The sequence below is a fragment of the Nicotiana tabacum genome, chromosome 10 (genome assembly GCF_000715075.1).
Source record: "Nicotiana tabacum cultivar K326 chromosome 10, ASM71507v2, whole genome shotgun sequence".
NCBI classification, from domain to species: domain Eukaryota; kingdom Viridiplantae; phylum Streptophyta; class Magnoliopsida; order Solanales; family Solanaceae; genus Nicotiana; species Nicotiana tabacum.
In genome coordinates, this window is record NC_134089.1 from 154,445,189 (window position 1) to 154,464,280 (window position 19,092).

General features: G+C 43.3%; 1 protein-coding gene across 1 annotated transcript; it reads right to left on the minus strand.

Moving 5' to 3' along the window:
• Positions 1–2,454: 2,454 nt before the first annotated feature.
• Positions 2,455–3,189, minus strand: LOC142165478 (uncharacterized). Its single transcript, XM_075224023.1, has one exon. It carries the CDS (start codon positions 3,187–3,189, stop codon positions 2,455–2,457), a length of 735 nt encoding a protein of 244 aa, XP_075080124.1.
• Between the last annotated feature and the right edge of the window lie 15,903 nt (positions 3,190–19,092).

Genomic DNA, 19,092 nt, shown 5'->3' on the forward strand with positions numbered 1-19,092 from the left:
GTTTTTGATTCATTATTTCACAGTTAAACAACGTTTTAGGATCTGGGCATGAAGTCCGCAAACATGTCATGTTGTTTAAGTCTGCATTATTAGAATAGGATTCCCTCTTGACAAGGAATGGAGTAGCCTTCCAATTTTGAAGTTTAGCATTTGGCTCCAAGTATTGCACCTCAGCAGTGCTTGAGCCTTCGGCTGGTTGGACCATGTGAACCTCGTACAACATTTGCCTCATTGCCCCTCAAATGTCCTCAATTTCTTCGGTCGTGAAGGCCTCTTCTTCTTCTATATACCTTGGCATAACAAACGACCTGGCAAGGTGCAGGACTGGCTGAGGCAGGACCCACCCATTTTCCTTACGTTCATCGGCCCACTTTACGCCTGTATTGGTAGCTTGAAAACCTATGCCAAAGAACTTATTTTTGACAATCAAAATGACAGGCTCTGTGACAACTTGTAAGGATACCCCGAGCCCTTTCCTGGGCTTGTACCTATGTTTGATCATTTCACTGGCAACCATGATTGATGTGTTTGATAAGCACGGTTGAGGACATGGGGTTCCTTATTCTCACTGGTCGGCGGCCACAATTTAAAAGGCTTGGTAGACGATGTGTTCTCTTCCCTCTCTAGCCTCCAGGCATGGGACTGATGGGTCCCTATAGATTGACTGTTCATCTTCTCCGTGGACAACTATTTTTTGGTTTTCATGTTCAAATTTTGACCATTTGATGGAGAGTAGAGGGCACGACTCCTATGGCATGGATCCATGGTCTTCCTAAGAGAAAGTTATAGGAAGTGTCCATGTCCAGAACTTGGAATGTTACTTCAAAATCTACAGTGCCAATGGTTAGCACCCAGTCAATTTCCCCTATCGTATCCCGCTTGACACCGACGAAAGCACGCACACAAATATTATTTGGTCTGATACTTTCTGTCCCAATTTTCATCCTTTGTAATGTGGATAGAGGGCAAATGTTAACTCCAGACCCACCGTCTAACATAACCATTTTCACATAATATCCTTCACACTTGACAGTCAAGTGAAGGGCTTTGTTGTGGGCGGCTCCTTTTGGAGGCAAGTCATTTTGGCTGAAAGAGATTTGGTTGACCTCGAAAAATCGCTCTCCATTCTTTCCAACTGTTCAACTGTGGTCTCAATCGGAACATACGCCTCATTCAGTGTCTTTACAAGCACTTTCTGATGTTTATTTGAGCTCATCAACAAGGACAAAAGTGAAACCTGGGAAGAGGTCTTTCTAAGTTGATCAATTACAACATACTTCAAGGTTTTCATCTTCCGGAAAAATTCCTCTGCTTCTTCAGCACTAACCGGCTTCTTGAATGGAAAGTGCTTATGCTTTGTTTTGTTCAATTCTTCTACGTTATGATACTTCCCAGATTGGTTCATTTCATTTACTTCTCCCATAACTTGCTTTCCTTTGTATATGACCACTGTCTTATTGTAGTTCCAAGGGATAGAAATGGGGTCTTCCATGGGGCTCTATTATGCGCGGGTAATGACTAAAGGCTCATCCAGCCTGGGTGGAATTATTGGCCTCCGTGCCACATAAGCCCCTTTTGGTATATACATCTTTAGCATATTCAGCGTGATTTTCCTCTGTTCAAGTCTTTTGGAAGGGCTCAACATGAGTTGTTCTTTCCTGGGGGCCCTAGGAACATAGAGAATAGTCTCTTTACCAGGTGCTGCCCCTTCCTTTGTCTCCATCGTCTTTTCTGCATTTTGGGGAGTGGAATTTATCTTCTTCTCATCCCTAACTTATTTTGCCACCGCTTTGGGTTTCTTTTCGGAGTCAGCGATGGCGATGATAGCTTTAAATATTGGGTCAAATTCTTTGTCCTTACAGATCATCCCGATGATCGGCCCGTTGTTGTAAGCCGGTAATGGGTTGTTAGTTACATTAGGGACTTCCTCGTCCCTCAACACTACCCGCTTCTGTTCTATCAGATTCTCAACTGCTCTCTTAAGGGTACAACAATCTTCAGTGTCATGTCCTTCCGCCCCTAAAGTGATAAGCGCACCTGGTACCTGGTCGGTAAGATGGAGATTCCAGATTCTACCTGTTTGGAGGTACATGCTGCAATAGACCCATTTGGACTAACTTTGGGAATAAGCTGGAATAAGATTCACCAATAGGGGTAAAGTTAGTCTTCCTGGGTGGTTCACGGGGGTGTGTGTTATATTGGTAATTGTTCTTTGGTGGACGAAGATTATACGGAGCTTGGTGAGGATGGTTATTACTTGGAGGTGGAGCTCTATTTTGATTGTAATGCTGCTGTGGTCGTGCGTATGATTGGGCGTTCATTACCTTATAAGGATGTGGGGCCATATGTTGCATCCTGGTGGGGGTAGTAATGCTGCGGGGTCCTGGAAGGTGGACCAAAATAATCTCGAGGTTGACGAGAGTTTCTCAAGCTTGAAGCCATCATGGTTACTTCTTATTTTTTCTTCCGGCTTGCTAAACCTCCCGAGCCGCTCTGGATGGCTTGGGAAGTGGCTCTTAAAGCTGATTGACTTATGATGCAACCTATTTTCAGGTCGTTTTCTACCATTTCTCCAATTTTTATGGCCTTCGCAAATGGTTTGCCTATGACTGGCATCATGTTTTGAAAATAATCAGCCTCCTGGGCCTGTAATAAAACATTGACCATCTTAGCCTCATCCATTGCTGGTTCTACCCTGGCTGCTTGTTCACGCCATTTAATAACATATTCATAGAAACTTTCCGAGGCTTTCTTTTTGAAGTTGGTCAAAGAATTCCTGTCCGGGGCTATATCCATGTTGTATTGAAATTGCCTTACAAAATCCTGGGCCGGGTCGTCCCATATATGCCAATGGGAGATGTCTTGATCCATGCACCACTCAAACGCAATTCCTATCAAGCTCTGCCCAAAATAGGCCATCAGAAGTTCTTCCTTTCCCCCCGCCCCTCTCAGCTGATTCAAATATCTTTTCAAATGGGCGATCATGTCTCCATATACGTCATATTTCTCGAATTTTGGCATTTTAAAACCAACGGGCAAATGAACATGAGGAAACATGCACAGATCGACATACGAAACACTCTTTTGGCCACTCAGGCCTTGCATGTTCTTAAGACTTTGTTTGATGCTTTTCATCTTCTGAGCTATCTCTTCTTGATTGGGGTTCCTCACGGTTCTTTCCTGTTCCATGGTAGACTCATACGGTGGGTGCTAAGGGTAGGAGTTTAGGGTGACACGGGCTGTGTCTAGCTGAAATTGTGGTACTTGAAAGGTGAAGGCTGACGGTTTGAATAATGGCCTGGGCATTGTTGGCTGTGCCGCAGTAGAGATTCTTGGTGCAGTGAATACTATAGAAGATACTCCCAAAAATGGTGCCTAGGGGCAAACCTCAGAAGGCACACCGGTGAAATTAGCTGATATGGTGGGGTACCCAAACGGTATAAATGGGTTGGTTAAAGGAATAGGGACGTTGGAGGTTCCGCTTGTCCTGGGAAGTAGTTTAGGGAATCTGAGGATTGCACTATACGATTCTATGTCATTAGACCAAGTGTCCCACATCTCTAACATACGGTAATGCAATATTCTGTTTTCTTCAGCAGTTGCTGATTCTGACACTAGGATAACCGATACCGGGCTATCCTCTGAAGGATTAATGATTGGTAGATGACTTTTGGAAGCCATAGGAATACTGCCCTTGGATCTTGTGAAATAGGGATGGGAAGCCATACTACCACAAAACCAACCACCTAAAATACAGGACATATTTAATAGCATACACAATAAACCGGTTAGTTCGAGACATTTAACATATAGGGAATCACATATTGGGGGATGCAATGCACCTAAATGGTTAAACATTTTTCTAAATGCTTTTGCATCGGCTGTGTGTTTCATCCTAGCTTTGTTATCTCCCTTTTTTTTCAACGGCTATCAAATCCAACGTGGATTGCCTACGTATCATGACACCGCATGAATTAGATCATTACGTAGTTCAGGGGACAAGTGTGAAATAACCACACACATTTTTTCATTTCATTAACAAAGATATCTTTTTTTTGGTTTTTCATTACAGGGAATTGAAGTACCGACGACTATAAAGGGAAAATGATAGACTCGAAATAAACGATACAACTTTGAACAAAATTCGGAAAAGGTAAAGTACAGACTAGAAAAAGATTGAAAACTCAAAAGTACATAAGAGCCTCTACTGGTACTGTGGGAGCCTATGGGGCATTAGCTGGTCTTACTCGGGCTTTCACACTATTTTTTCTTGAAGACGGTCCAAGTCATCCATCACCTGGTGGACGAAGGTCATCATGGAAGCGAAAAATATGGACCTAGTCATGTTTTCACATTCGTGACATTTCATGACGACATAGTCAGCTATCTCCTTGATCCTTGTTCTGTTAATTCCTTTTTCTTGAAGCAGACACCCAATTTGCTGTGCCCGGGCTTCCAACACTTGTGTGTCTGTGTTGTTTTGCTTTCTTCTAGTCGGAAAATTAGTGCGTAGCAATGCTCTTTTTTCTGTCTTAAAATCTTTTGTTTGCTGGACCATTTCATTTTCAAGGGCAAACAACTTTTTCTTTAGAACTGTTATTTCTTTGTCGTATTTCTGTTTCAAACGGTGGGCATGTTCTTCTACTCCTTTGGCCAACTTTTTTTGAGCATCTAACAAATCCTTTTCGATCTTCATCAAGTCAGCTGCATAGTCGTGTGCCTTATTCTCAAGTTATGGATGAGTTTTTCATATCTCTCGCTCCTTATAGGCATTTTGGCAGCGATCCTCATGTCCCGGAGTTGGGCTCGGAGCGCCTCGTTCTCTCAGGTCAATTTTCTCTTTTCACCTTCAACCACCTGTGCCTACAAGTCATTTTCAAATGCGAGGTTCTTCAACTTTTCCTCTAAGGCATGGATGGTGTCTTGATATTTCGTTTCCTTTTCTCCCTAGGCCAACCGTTCTCGGACTTTATCATCAAAAGCTTGGATATGAGGCCTTTTGGCGGGCCTTTCAAGCTCGGGCTCTAGCTCATCATTAATGCAACTCCTTATCTTAAACCATATGGCATAGATGGATCTACTTCACCTCTTGCAAGATCGGGCACTTGGGTATCCTCTTTAAAGTATCGGCAACGATTCCAGATTTGTTGGACTAAAGCCTCCGAAAGTGGGGCTTCGTGGTGTAGTTATTAACTTGGACACTCAGGTCTTCATCCTCAGGTACCACTTAATATCTTCCCAATTGCCTCAGAACCCTCTACGGTGCATACGATTGGATACTCCTTAAGCTCATCAATAGCAAACAATTCTTTGTGGATGACATGCATATGACTTCCATCACCGGGAGCCATCCTAGAGTCCACTCAATTTGATTTACCTTCAAAGTTATCAAGTGGACAATCCAAGCTTCAGGCCATTCCAGAGAGTTGTAATCTTTCACTCTTTCTTCATAGCTTTCAATGAATTTGCTCTTACTTGGGCTGTAGTTAATAAATTTTGGATGATGGCGAAGGTGTTCAATTAACCACATTTGTAAAAGGATATTGCAGCCTTCGAAGAATGTCGCTCCCAACTTACACTGTGTTAGTGCCCGATAGATATCCAACAATATTAGTGGAGCAAGTGTGTGATCTTCCTTGGCAATTAGGGCTTGCACAATTCTAGCCATACGGATATCAACTGTCCCCTTTTCATTTAGGAAGACCATGACGCCCAAAAATGCCACTATGAAGTCAAAGCGACGATGAATTTTCCAAGTATCTTTGCTTTGTTTGTTGTTCAATCCTTTTTCATGTGTTTCAAACCCCTCTGGATGCCCATACCTGGAGTATAGGAAGTAGAATGAGAAGCAACCCTCGTTTACATGGTTCTTACTTATTTGCTTACTGATGTTCATAATATCAAAGAATGGTGCACTAACATAGGCCTCGGGAATATAAGCTGTTGATTTCTTAAGTCCCTGCCGAAACCTATATACCCTGCTATTTCCTCCAAGGTGGGAGTGAGCTCAAAGTCCGAAAAATGGAAGACATTGCGGACGGGATCCCAAAAAGTCACTAAAGCCTTGATTAGATCATTCCGGGGCTTGACTTTCATGATATCCGTGAGATCACCCATATGTTCAACTACCCAATCTTGCCCCTCGTTGTCCAAATCATACCACCACATTTGAAGTTGTAGTGGAGCTTGCTCTACGATATTTAATGGTGGATTCTGGACGATATTCATTCTGTACCTATGAGAGGGTAGGGTTGAGGTTGACTTTAGTTTAAAAGACAGACCAACAGACTCTTTTTGCATGAACCAATTTTTAATTCTCAAAGAGAAATCATCTAAAGGTGGCTATTTGGTGCAACATCGACCAGAACAGTCATTTTTTCAATAGTGGCCCCTTCTTACTTTTGAATAAAGTTTTGAGGCCAAAGTAAGGCACTTTTCTGGGATAAGTTATTATTTATTGACATACATGTCCGTTCTTAGTGAAAATAGCCCTTCGACAATATAAGGTGTTCTAAGGCTATTCCGACAAAAATGGTGCAAGACTTAACCGAAGTTGGGTCGGCTTTATTTTTTGACCAGTGGACATACTTTATTTATTTGGTTGGAAAAAATTGGATCGATACTGATGAGGTTTACTTATGTATCTCACATCCGGTGAGAATCAAACCCGCATAGTTCGGTCAATTTTGACGCAATCTGAAAAAATATGATATGGACTCACTTTCATTTTGGGATACGCTTTCTTTTTCTCTTTCAAAAAAATTTTGGCAGTGTTTCGAAGCATTTTCTAATACCGGGGTTTTTAAAATCGGGTGAATTTTCTATCCTACCTTACTTTTGGTTTTTCTACAGATTTTTTTCTTAGCCAGTCAACAAACAAGCCAAAACAAATAAATGCACACATAGCAGGTAAGACGCATCAGGATGGTCTTTTATTTCGGGTGCACCTGTCCTAGACGGACCCAGCCCCTACATTGAGTTCCCTAAGTCAAATGCACATGATGCAAACAAACGTTCCTAGTAGGGATGCGACATGAAGTTATGTTATTCTAAGTTTAAATCTGGGGATGTGTTCTAGACATGGATTATCCAAGCGGACAACTTGAGCCGAGGTGGGAGCGACGTACCGAGAGCACGAAAGTCTACCTGGCCTAATGGCTGATCCATCCTCGTTCTATTTGGTACGACCTCTAACAGAAAAGTGGGCCACACGAACATATGCACCATGTTTTTAGAATACTCAGAAGGGAGGTGTAAGAAGACAGTTTAGTACAGTTCAAATAATATCAAAGCGGTAAATGAGAGGCAATTAGCACATTAGGCCCACAAATACAGTAATATCAAAAGCCAAGTAAAAATCATATTAACAAGCTCGAATTCTTGAACCCCAAACCAGAGATTCTGGGTTCGGTCCCCAGCAGAGTCGCCAGAGTTATCACACCTCTTTTTTCCCGAGGGAGATAGAGAGTTTTTCCAATTAAAGTGATATTAAACGAAATGGGATTATTTATTTAATTTCAGAGTCGCCACTTGGGATAATTATATGGTGTTCCAAGTCATCGGTTTATTTTAAATCCCAAACCGAGAAAATTTGACTCCGTTTAAAGTCTGTGAAACCAGAAGACCAGGTAAGGAATTCTGTTAACCCAGGAGAAGGTGTTAGGCATTTTCGGGTTCTGTGATTTTAGCACGGTCGCTTTAATCATACCTGGCTGAATTGAATTGGTTAATTACTCATTTTAAACCTATGTACTTTTACCTTTTTACTGCTTTTAATTGCTTGATTATTCGTGGTTACGGAATTATCTTAAAATGAGTCACGCGTACGTGTACTCATTTCGTTCGGCGCGTCAAGAATTATGTCACGCGTACGTGTACACAATTAATCACGTTTTATTAATTATCAAGATTGTTTTGCCCAAAGTTGCGCGAACGCATACTTCGGTTTACTTTTAGGAATCATAAATATGTCACGCGAACGTGCACACAATCATAATAATAATATCAAGACACGCCTAAAGGCATTTCTACGGATATTCATGATTTGTTTCTTTCTAAGTTTGAGATTACAAAAAATTCCAGCATTTAACTAAAAGCCCAAGGTGCAATGAAGCTTAATCTAGTCCAAATCTTATTCTTATCCTAGGCTTATATCAAATTTTCCAATGCTAGTGGCCCATTTGGTTTGCCCAAATCCTTTAGCAACTAGCCTACACCTTTCTTTCCAAGACACTTCAATTTGTTATTTTCCTTTTTAGATCTAATAAATGAAATAATATTTTTTATATTTATACACATGACATCATATTATTAAACTTATTCATGAAATAAAAGCCAAAAAACGTATAAGTAATGAAACAAAAGCCCCCAAAAAATGTATGAACTTATCCATGAAACAAAATCCAAAAACAAATAAACTTATCATAAACACGTTCATGGCTCAACAAAAAAGAAAAAAAACAGCATATATAACTTCAATAGTTTCAGTCACATTCTGCTTATTTCAATAACACTCAATTATCAACAATGTATAATAAAAGAATTCCATATAAGCCAAGCATATCATCGAATTTCAATATGTTGTATTACAAACTTAAACAACCACTTTAGTAAAAGGTGAAAATGGTACCTGGAGTGTAGAATGGCAACAAGAATGCCGAACAAAAGCCAAAAAAACGAGAAGGATTCCAGCAACACTGACCCAACAAATCAAATTTCCAGAATTGAGATATATATATATATAAATTCATGGTTCTTCAACTCTTTTCATTGTTTTTCTTGAAGCATGTTGAAATTCTTTGTAGATCTGACTTCTAAATGTGAATTCAGAGATCTCTTTTAGAAGGTGAGATGCGCCGTTTTTGGGTTTTTTTTGGTTAAGGGGTTGGCATCGGCATTGAGTAGGAGGGTTGTTGTCGCGACCCAATTCCCGAACCCGGTCGTGATGGCACCTCTTGTGAAGACAAGGCCAGCCAGACCAAAATGGAACACCTCTTTTATATAATTAATTATCATAAACGATAATAAAACATAATATAATATCCAGAAATTGCCGAATTTAACGTTAATAACAGCAGAAACTATCCTGACGCAGCCCAAACCGGGGTGTCACAAGTCATGAGCAACTAAGAAATACGGATACAAGTCTACTGAATGCTAAATCCGATACAATAGTTCTAAGAACATGAAAATGATAAGATGAGGGAGGCACGGGGCTGCGAACGCCAACAACTACCTCGTAGTCTCCGAATCACTGCCTAGACTGGGAGGATCAACACTCAGGAGCGGACTCTGCGATGCTTGAATCTGCACATATGGTGCAGTGAGTAATGTAAGTACTCCGACTCAGTGAGTACTAATTATAAATAATGGTTGAAAGTATGAAAACACGTAAAGGCACAAAGCAATTCCATATCAAGCAGTAAAATCACTTAAGGCAGTAAATCAGTGAAGAAATCAAATGAAATCCCTTTTAAAACAAGTAAAACAGGAAATTTTAACAAGTAAATATCAAGTAGAAATCCGCCCCTCGGGCACAGTATCAGCCCCTCAGGCTCACTCTCAGTACATTATTATCCCCTCGGGCTAAGTATCAATCACTTAGAACAGTATCAGCCCCTCGAGCTCACTCTCAGATCATAATGGGTACCTGCGCTCACTGCGGGTGTGCAGAATCCGGAGGGGCCCCTTACGGCCCAAGCGCTATATCAAGCCACCTCGTGGCATCATCACTCGACACTCGGCCTCACATCACTCAAGCCACCTCGTGGCACATAAAGTATCTTAGGCCCTCGGCCTCATATCACTCAGCATATCCTCACATATGGCCCTCGGCCTCACTCAGTCCAAAAATCATCACAAGCCCCTTGGGCATTAGTAAAACAGTAGTTATCAGCCCAAAACATGATGTAGAAATATCATTTAAGTTTCAAATCTAAGTAAAAGTGGCTGAGTTTGTAAAACAGTAGATATTAATAGGACTGAGTTCAAATAATAAATCAAACAGTGAGGAAACAGTGATAAAGATCCCCCAAGGGTCCAAATAGTTGGCACGAAGCCCAAATATGGCAATCAGCCCAAATCATGATGATAACAAATAAATCTCAGCCAAATATGCGGTAAAATCATCAATCGGGACTGACCAAGTCACAATCCCCAGTAGTAAAAGATCCCACACTCATCATCCAGTGCGTGTCTCACCTCAATATAGCACTACGATGTGCAATCCGGGGTTTCAAACCCTCGGGACATCATTTACAATCATTACTCACTTCGAACCGGCTACAACTCTAGCTCGCGACGCCTTTGCCCTTCGAATCGGCCTCCACGCGCGTCGAATCTATCCAAAATCAGAACGAATACGTAACAATATGCTAAGGGAACAAAACCCAAGCGAAAACAATCAAAAAATATCAAAAATCCCGAAATTAGCAAAACCCGAGCCCCGGGCCCACTTCTCAAAACTCAGAAATTTTCACATCATTAGATTCCTTATTACCCCACGATCTCACACATATCAAATGTTCTCAAATCCGACCTCAAATGGTCCTTCAAATCCCAATTTAAAAGTTCAAAATTCCAAGCCCTAGTTCTTCCATTTTTAGCTTAGGTTCCATGAATTTTTAGGTTAATTTCACACTAGAATCACGTTTTAGGTTCAAAAATCTTACCTCCAATCGATTCTCCTTGAATCCCTCTTTAATCACCTTCAAAAGGATCTCAAAATGCTCAGCTATGGAGGAAAAATGACTCAAAATCGCGGATGAAATGTTTAATAAACTTTTTGCCCAGGTCTGACCTCCCTTCTTCGCGAATGCGGTCAACGCCTCGCGTTCGCGAAGCATAAAATTTTGTTGACCAACTTTTGCTCTACACAAACATGTTAACCCAATCGCGAACGCGATGCTTCTGCCTCCCATACCTTCGCGAACGCGGACGACCTTACGCGTACAAGATGAAGAAATTACTTGGATCCCAATTTACTCTACGCGATCGCGAGTTTCCTCTCGCGAATGCAATGCACAGCTTTACCACCCTCCGCAAATGCGGCACCTGCCTCGCGAACGCGAAGGCCAAACCTTCACCTCCCTCAGCAGACTCTTCACGAACGCAAGGGTCCTCCCGCAAACGCGAAGAAGAATTGTGTGCAACTGCTGGAACTAATTTTCTGCAGCTTCCCAAACTCCAATTTGGTCCGATTGACCACCCGAAACTCACCCGAGGCCCCCGGGACCTCAACCAAAAGCACAAACACGTCCTAAAACCTCATTCCAACTTGTTCCAATCATCAAAACACCTCAAACAACACCAAAACCATCAATTCACATCGAATTCAAGCCTAAGTTTTCTAAAAACTTCCGAAATACGCTTTCGATCAAAAATCCAACCAAACCACGTCCGAATGACCTGAAATCTTTCACACACATCACAAATGACATAACGAAGCTACAACAACTCTCGGAATTCCATTCCGACCCTCGGATCAAAATCTCTCCTATCAATCGAAAATCGCCAAAATACTAACTTCGCCAATTCAAGCCTAATTCTACACCGGACCTCCAAAACCAATTCCGATCACACTCCTAAGTCATAAATTACCTCCCGAAGCTAACCGAACCATCGAAACTCACATCCGAGCCTTCTAAAACATAAGTCAATATCCAGTTGACTTTTCCAACTTAAACCTTCTTAAAAGAGACTAAGTGTCTCATATCTTACCAAAACCACACCAAACGCAAACCAATCCACTCGACCACATAAAACATGGATAACGAAGCATATAGAAGCAGAAATGGGGAAAAACAGAGCAGTAACGCATGAGACGACTGGCCAGGTCATCACATCCTCCACAACTTAAACAAATGTTCGTCCTCGAACGAGTCAAGAAACATACCTGAAACCTCGAATAGGTAAGGATATCTGCTCCGCATCTCCCGCTCGGTCTCCCAGGTAGCCTCTTCCATGGGCCAACCTCTCCACTGCACTTTCACTGAAGCTATATCTTTTGACCTCAACTTCTGAACCTGGCGACCCAAAATAGCTACTGGCTCCACATCAAAGGTCAAATCATCATCCAACTGAATCATGCTGAAGTCCAAAACATGAGATGGATCTCCAATATACTTCCGGAGCATAGAAACATGAAATACCGGATGCACACTCGACAAGCTGGGTGGAAAAGAAAGCTCATAAGCCACCTCCCCAATCCTCCGAAGCACCTCGAAAGGCCCAATGAACTGTGGACTCAACTTCCCTTTCTTTCCAAATCTCATAACACCCTTCATGGGCGAAACCTTCAGCAAGGCCTTCTCACTAACCATGTAGGATACATCTCGAACCTTCCGGTTTGCATAACTCTTTTGACGCGACTGCGCTATACGAAGTCTCTCCTGAATCACCTTCACCTTCTCTAAGGCATCCTGAACCAAATCTGTCCCCAATAGCCTAGCCTCACCGGGCTCGAACAAACCGACTGGAGATCTACATCGCCTCCCATACAAAGCCTCATACGGAGTCATCTGAATACTTAACTGGTAGCTGTTGTTGTAGCCAAACTCTGCAAGTGGCAAAAACTCATCCCATGAACCTCCAAAATCAATAACACAAGCACGCAACATGTCCTCCAATATCTGAATAGTACGCTCGAACTGTCCATCTGAGGATGAAATGCTGTGCTTAACTCCACCTGGGTACCCAACTCCCGCTGAACAGACTTCCAAAACTGGGAAGTAAATTGAGTACCCCGATCTGAAATAATAGAAACTGGAATACCATGCAGCCAAACAATCTCCCGAATATATATCTCTACTAACCACTATGAAGAATAAGTAGTACACACAGGAATGAAGTGCGCGGATTTGGTCAGCCGATCCACAATCACCCAAATAGCATCAAACTTCTTCAAAATCCGAGGAAGTCCAACCACAAAGTCCATAGTGATCCTCTCCCACTTCCACTCGGGAATAACCATCTGTTGAAGCAAGCCACCCTTTCTCTGATGCTCATATTTTACCTGCTGACAGTTGAGACACCGAGCTACAAATCCCACAATATCTTTCTTCATTCTTCTCCACCAATAGTACTGCCTCAAATCCTGGTACATCTTCGCGGCACTCGGATGAATAGAATACTCATATGGGCCTCCTCCAGAATCAACTCTCTAAGCCCATCCATGTGGGGCACACAAATCTGGCCCTACATGCTCAACACACCATCGTCACCGATGGTCACATCTCTTGCATCATCATGCTGAACCCTGTCCTTAAGGACAAGCAAATGCAGATCATCATACTGGCGCTCTCTGATGCGATCATATAAGGAAGACCGAGAAACCACACATGCCAATACCCGACTAGACTCCGAAATATCTAACCTCACGAACCGATTGGCCAAGGCCTGAACATCAACTGCAAGAGGTCTCTCCCAAACTGGAATATATGCCAAACTTCCCATACTCACTGCCTTTTGGCTCAACTCATAGTCCACTACATTGGACTTTCCCGGATGATACAATATAGTGATATCATAATCCTTAAGCAACTCCAACCAACTCCGCTGCCTCAAATTAAGATCCTTTTGCTTGAACAAATGTTGAAGACTACTATGATCGGTGAATACCTCACAAGATACACCATACAAATAATGCCTCCAAATTTTCAATGCATGAACTATGACAGCCAACTCCAAATCATGAACATGGTAATTCTTCTCATGGGGCTTCAACTGATAAGAAGCATAAGCAATAACTCTACCCTCCTTTATCAATACACAACCAATCCCAACTCTCGAAGCATCACAATACACGGTATATGAACCTAAAGCTGATGGCAAAACCAATACTAGAGCTGTGGTCAAAGCTGTCTTGAGCTTCTGAAAGCTCTCCTCACACTCGTCTGACTATACAAATAGAGCACCCTTCTGAGTCAACTTGGTCAAGAGCGATGCGATAGATGAGAATCCCTGAACAAACCAGCGATAATAGCCTACCAACCTAAGAAAGCTACGAATCTCTGTGGCTGTCTAGGCCAACTCTAAACCGCCTCTATCTTCTTCGGATCAACCTGAATACCCTTGCTGGACACCACGTGCCCCAAGAAAGCCACTGAACTGAACCAAAACTCACACTTGGAGAATTTTGCATAAAGCTTCTCCTCTCTCAATCTCTGCAACACAACTCTCAAATGCTCCACGTGCTCCTCCTGACTACAAGAGTACACCAGAATATCATCAATGAATACTATAACGAACGAATCCAGATAAGGTCGAAATACACTATTCATTAAATGCATGAACGCTTCCGGGGCATTGGTCAGCCCGAAAGACATAACAAGAAACTCATAATGATCGTATCTAGTCTTGAAAGCAGTCTTAAGAATATCTGAATCCCTAATCTTCAACTGGTGATAACTCGAATGAAGATCAATCTTGGAGAACACCCTCGCTCCCTGGAGCTGATCAAATAAATCATCAATGCGAGGTAAAAGATACTTGTTCTTAATAGTTAACTTGTTCAATTGCGTATAATCAATGCATATTCTCATGGTGCCATCCTTCTTTTTCACAAACAGGACTGACGCACCCCAAGGTGACACACTAGGCCGAATGAACCCCTTATCTAGGAGTTCCTGAAACTGCTCCTTCAATTCTTTCAACTCTTCTGGTGCCATACGATACGGCAGAATAGAAATGGGCTGAGTGCCCGACAGCAGGTCAATACCAAAATCAATATCCATGTCCGGCGGCATGCCCGATAGGTCTGCAGGAAACACATCGGGAAAATTCCTCACAACTGGAACAGAATCAATACTAGGAGTCTCAGCTCCAACATCCCTCACAAATGCTAGATATGAAAGTCAACCCTTTCCAACCATACATTGGGCCTTCAAGAAAGATATTACCCTAATAGGAACATAATCAGTCATACCACGCCACTCGATCTGCGGTACACCCGGAATTGCCAAATGGACTGTCTTAGCATGATAGTCTAAAATAGCACGACACGGAGATAACCAATCCATGCCCAAAATGACATCAAAATCTACCATGCTCAATAGCAATAGATCCACTCTGGTCCCCAGACTCCCAATAGTCACCATACATGACCAGTACACACGGTCTAACACAACAGTATTGCCCACCGGGGTAGATACATGAATAGGTAAAGCAAAAAATTCACAGGTCATACACAAATAACGAGCAAAGTATGATGACACATAAGAAAAGGTGGAACCTAGATCAAATAGTATAGAGGCATCTCTGTGGCAGACTAAAACAATACCTGTAATGACAACATTTGAAGCAATAGCATCTGGCTTGCCTGGAAGTGCATAGAAACGGGCCTGACTGCCCCCTGATAGACCTCCCCCTCTAGGGAGACCCCAGGCTGTGTGACCTCCACCCCTAGCTGGCTGGGCGGGTGGTGAAGTAACTAGAGCAGAAGCCGAGGTCTGACCCCTCTGCTGAGACGAACTAGCAATACGATGAGGACACTGCCTCCACATATGCCCAAACTCTCCACACTCAAAACAACTCCCAGGTGCTGGGGAAGGGGACTGAAGGGAACCCCTCATACCAGAGTTACCAGCTGATACGCTCGGCATAAAAGAACCCTGAGCTGACTGGGCACGAGATGAACTCTAGGCTGGAAGGGCGCTGAGTGAAGGCTGACCCTGTTGTGACCCATTTTAACCACGACCTGAAGATGCCCCGCGATACTCTGGGCGGGCTGACTGAGCAGGCCTAAAAGAACGACCTCTACCATGCTGAAACTGGCCCCTCGAAGAAGTATAATTGCCTGATCCTCGAGGCCTCTTGGCCTCCTTCTCCTCTCAATCCTGAAGGCGAACCGTCTCAATCTCGCGAGCGATATCGATCACCTCCTCGAACGTAGCACCCAACACCCTCTCTCAGGTTATAAGAATACAGAGATGATAGTTAAGGCCATCAACAAATCTCCCGATCCTCTCACGATTTGTCGGAACCATCCAAACGGCATGATGAGCCAACTCAGAAAACCTCGACTCATACTGTGACACAGTCATATCCCCCTGTCACAACCACTCAAACTGTCTACGCAACTCCTCTCTGTAAGACTGCGGTACGTACTACTCCAAGAAGAGAGTGGAGAACTCATGCCAAGTAAGGGGCGCTGCTCTAACCGGCCTACGCCTCTCATATGCCTCCCACCATGTGAAATCAGCCCCAATACTGAAAGGTGGTAAATGCCACACCACTAGTCTCAAGAATCCTTGTTGTACGGAGCATCTGCTGACACTTATCATGAAAACCCTAGGCATCCTCTCCCTCAGCACCACTGGATGACGGAGGCTAGAGTCGACCAAACCTCTCAAGACGATGCTGCTCATCATCCGGCATAACTGGCACAACAAACTCCTGAGCTGGTGCAACCGGGTGAGCTAGAGGTGCCCTCGGTGTCTGTAGTCCTTGCACTACCTGCTCAGGTGTGCGAGCAGCGGGGGTCTGATTGCCTCCCCGGCCTGTAAAGTAGCTGCTGCTGTAGTGGCTGAAACTGCCTGAGCCAGGCCAGTGTAAACTGATAAGATCTAAGCCAAGGCCTCCTAAAGACTCAGAATCATAATGGGCACAGCTGGTGCTTGAACTGGTGTTGCTGGAGCATCCATAGTTGGAGCCTGATTTGGAGCTAGGGCTACCCTCACTGCTCTGCCTCTGCCACGACCACAATCGCATCTACGGCCTCTGGTGGCCTCCGCTGGTAGCACTGGTGGTCACCCACCTCGTCCGGTAGCTCGTGTCCTCACCATCTGTGAGAGAATAGGATAACAGAAGTTTAGTACTCGGATCACAAGCTCGTACGACAAGAATTTCAAGAATGTGAAGTTTTTCCTAAAGGTTTTGCAGCCTCTCGAGGATAAATACAGACGTCTCCATACTGATCCGAGAGACTCTACTAAACCTGCTCATGACTCGTGAGACCTAAGTAACCTAGGCTCTGATACCAAATTGTCACGACCCAATTCCCAAACCCGATCGTGATGGCGCCTCTTGTGAAGACAAGGCCAGCCAGCCAGACCATTTGAGAGTCATTTGTCATTGTATTCATTGATGATATTCTGGTGTACTCACGTAGTCAGGAGGAGCACGCTGAGCATTTGAGAGTTGTATTGCAGCGGTTGAGGGAGGAGAATCTTTATGCAAAGTTCTCTAAATGTGAATTGGGGTGTGTGTTGATGTAGGAAGGTAAAGTGATTGCTTATGCTTCTCGTCAGTTAAAGCCCCATGAGAAGAACTACTTTGTTCATAATCTAGAGTTGGCTATCATTGTTCACGCGTTGAAGATTTGGAGGCATTATCTTTATGGTGTGTCTTGTGAGGTGTTTACTAATCATCGTAGCCTCCAACACTTGTTCAAGCAGAAGGATCTCAATTTGAGGCATCGGAGATGGTTTGAGCTACTAAAGGACTATGATATCACTATCTTGTACCATCCGAGGGAAGGCCAATATAGTGGTTGATGCCTTGAGTAAGAAGGCGGTGAGTATGGGTAGTTTGGCGTAAATTCCTATTGGGGAGAGACCTCTTGCAGTTGATGTTCAGGCCTTGGCCAATCGGTTTGTGAAGTTGGATATTTTGGAGCCCAGTCGGGTCTTAGCTTGTGTGATTTCTCGGTCTTCCTTATTTGATCGCATCAGAGAGCGCCAATATGATGATCCTTATTTGCTTGTCCTTAAGGACAGAGTTCAACACGATAATGCCAGAGATGTGACTATTGGTGATGATGGGGTATTGAGGATGCATGGCCGGATATGTTTGTCCAATGTTGATGGGCTTCGGGAGTTGATTCTGGAAGAGACCCATAGCTCGCGGTATTCCATCCATCCTGGTGTCGCGAAGATGTATCAGGATTTGAGATAGCATTATTGGTGGAGAAGAATAAAGAAGGATATTGTGGGATTTGTAGCTCAGTGTCTCAATTGTAAGTAGGTGAAATATGAGCATCAGAGACCGGGTGGCTTGCTTCAGTGGTTAGATTTCCAAAGTGGAAGTGGGAGCGGATCACCATGGATTTCTTAGTTGGGCTCCCATGGACTTTGAAGAAGTTCGATACTATTTGGGTGATTGTGGATCGGTTGACCAAGTTCGCACACTTCATTCCTGTGTGTACTACCTATTCTTCAGAGCGGTTGGCTGGGATTTATATCCGAGAGATTGTTCTCTTGCATGGAGTTCCAGTTTCCATCATTTCAGATAGAGGTACTCATTTCACTTCATAGTTTTGGAGAGTCGTGCAGAGAGAGTTGGGTACTCAGGTTGAATTGAGCACAACTTTTCATCCTCAGACGAATGGGCAGTCCAAGCGCACTATTCGGATATTGGAGGACATGTTACGCGCTTATGTCATTGATTTCGGGGGTTCATGGGACCTTTTCTATCACTTGTGGAGTTTGCATACAACAACAGTTATTAGTCAAGTATTGAGATGGATCCTTATGAGGCATTAAATGGGAGGCGGTGTAGATCTCTGGTAGGTTGGTTTGAGCCGGGCGAGGCCAGACTTTTTGGTACAGACTTGGTGCAAGAGCGGCTTCATATAGCAAAGTCGAGACAAAAGAGTTATGCTAATAGGAAGGTTCGAGATGTGTCTTATATGGTTGGGGAGAAGATTCTTCTGAAGGTTTCACCCATGAAGGGTGTTATGAGATTTGAGAAGAAGGGTAAATTGAGTCCTCGATTCATTGGGCCTTTTGAGGTTCTTTGGAGGATTGGGGAGGTGGCTTATGAGCTTGCTTTACCACCCAGCTTGTCGAGTTTGCATCCAGTATTTCATATTTCTATGCTCCGAAAGTATATTAGCGATCCATCTCATATTTTAGATTTCAGCACGGTTCAGTTGGATGGTGATTTGACTTATGATGTGGAGCTAGTAGCTATTTTGGGTCATCAGGTTCAAAAGTTAAGATCAAAGGATATAGCTTCAGTAAAAGTGCAGTGGAGAGGTCGGCTTGTGGAGGAGGCTACCTAGGAGACCGAGTGGGATATGCGGAGCAGATATCCTCACCTATCTGAGGCTTCATGTATGTTACTTGATTTATTTGAGGACGAACGTTTGCTTAA

Coding starts and splice junctions, on each gene's coding strand:
- LOC142165478 (XM_075224023.1), bottom strand. CDS start 3,189: ATGGAACAGGAAAGAACCGTGAGGAACCCCAATCAAGAAGAGATAGCT.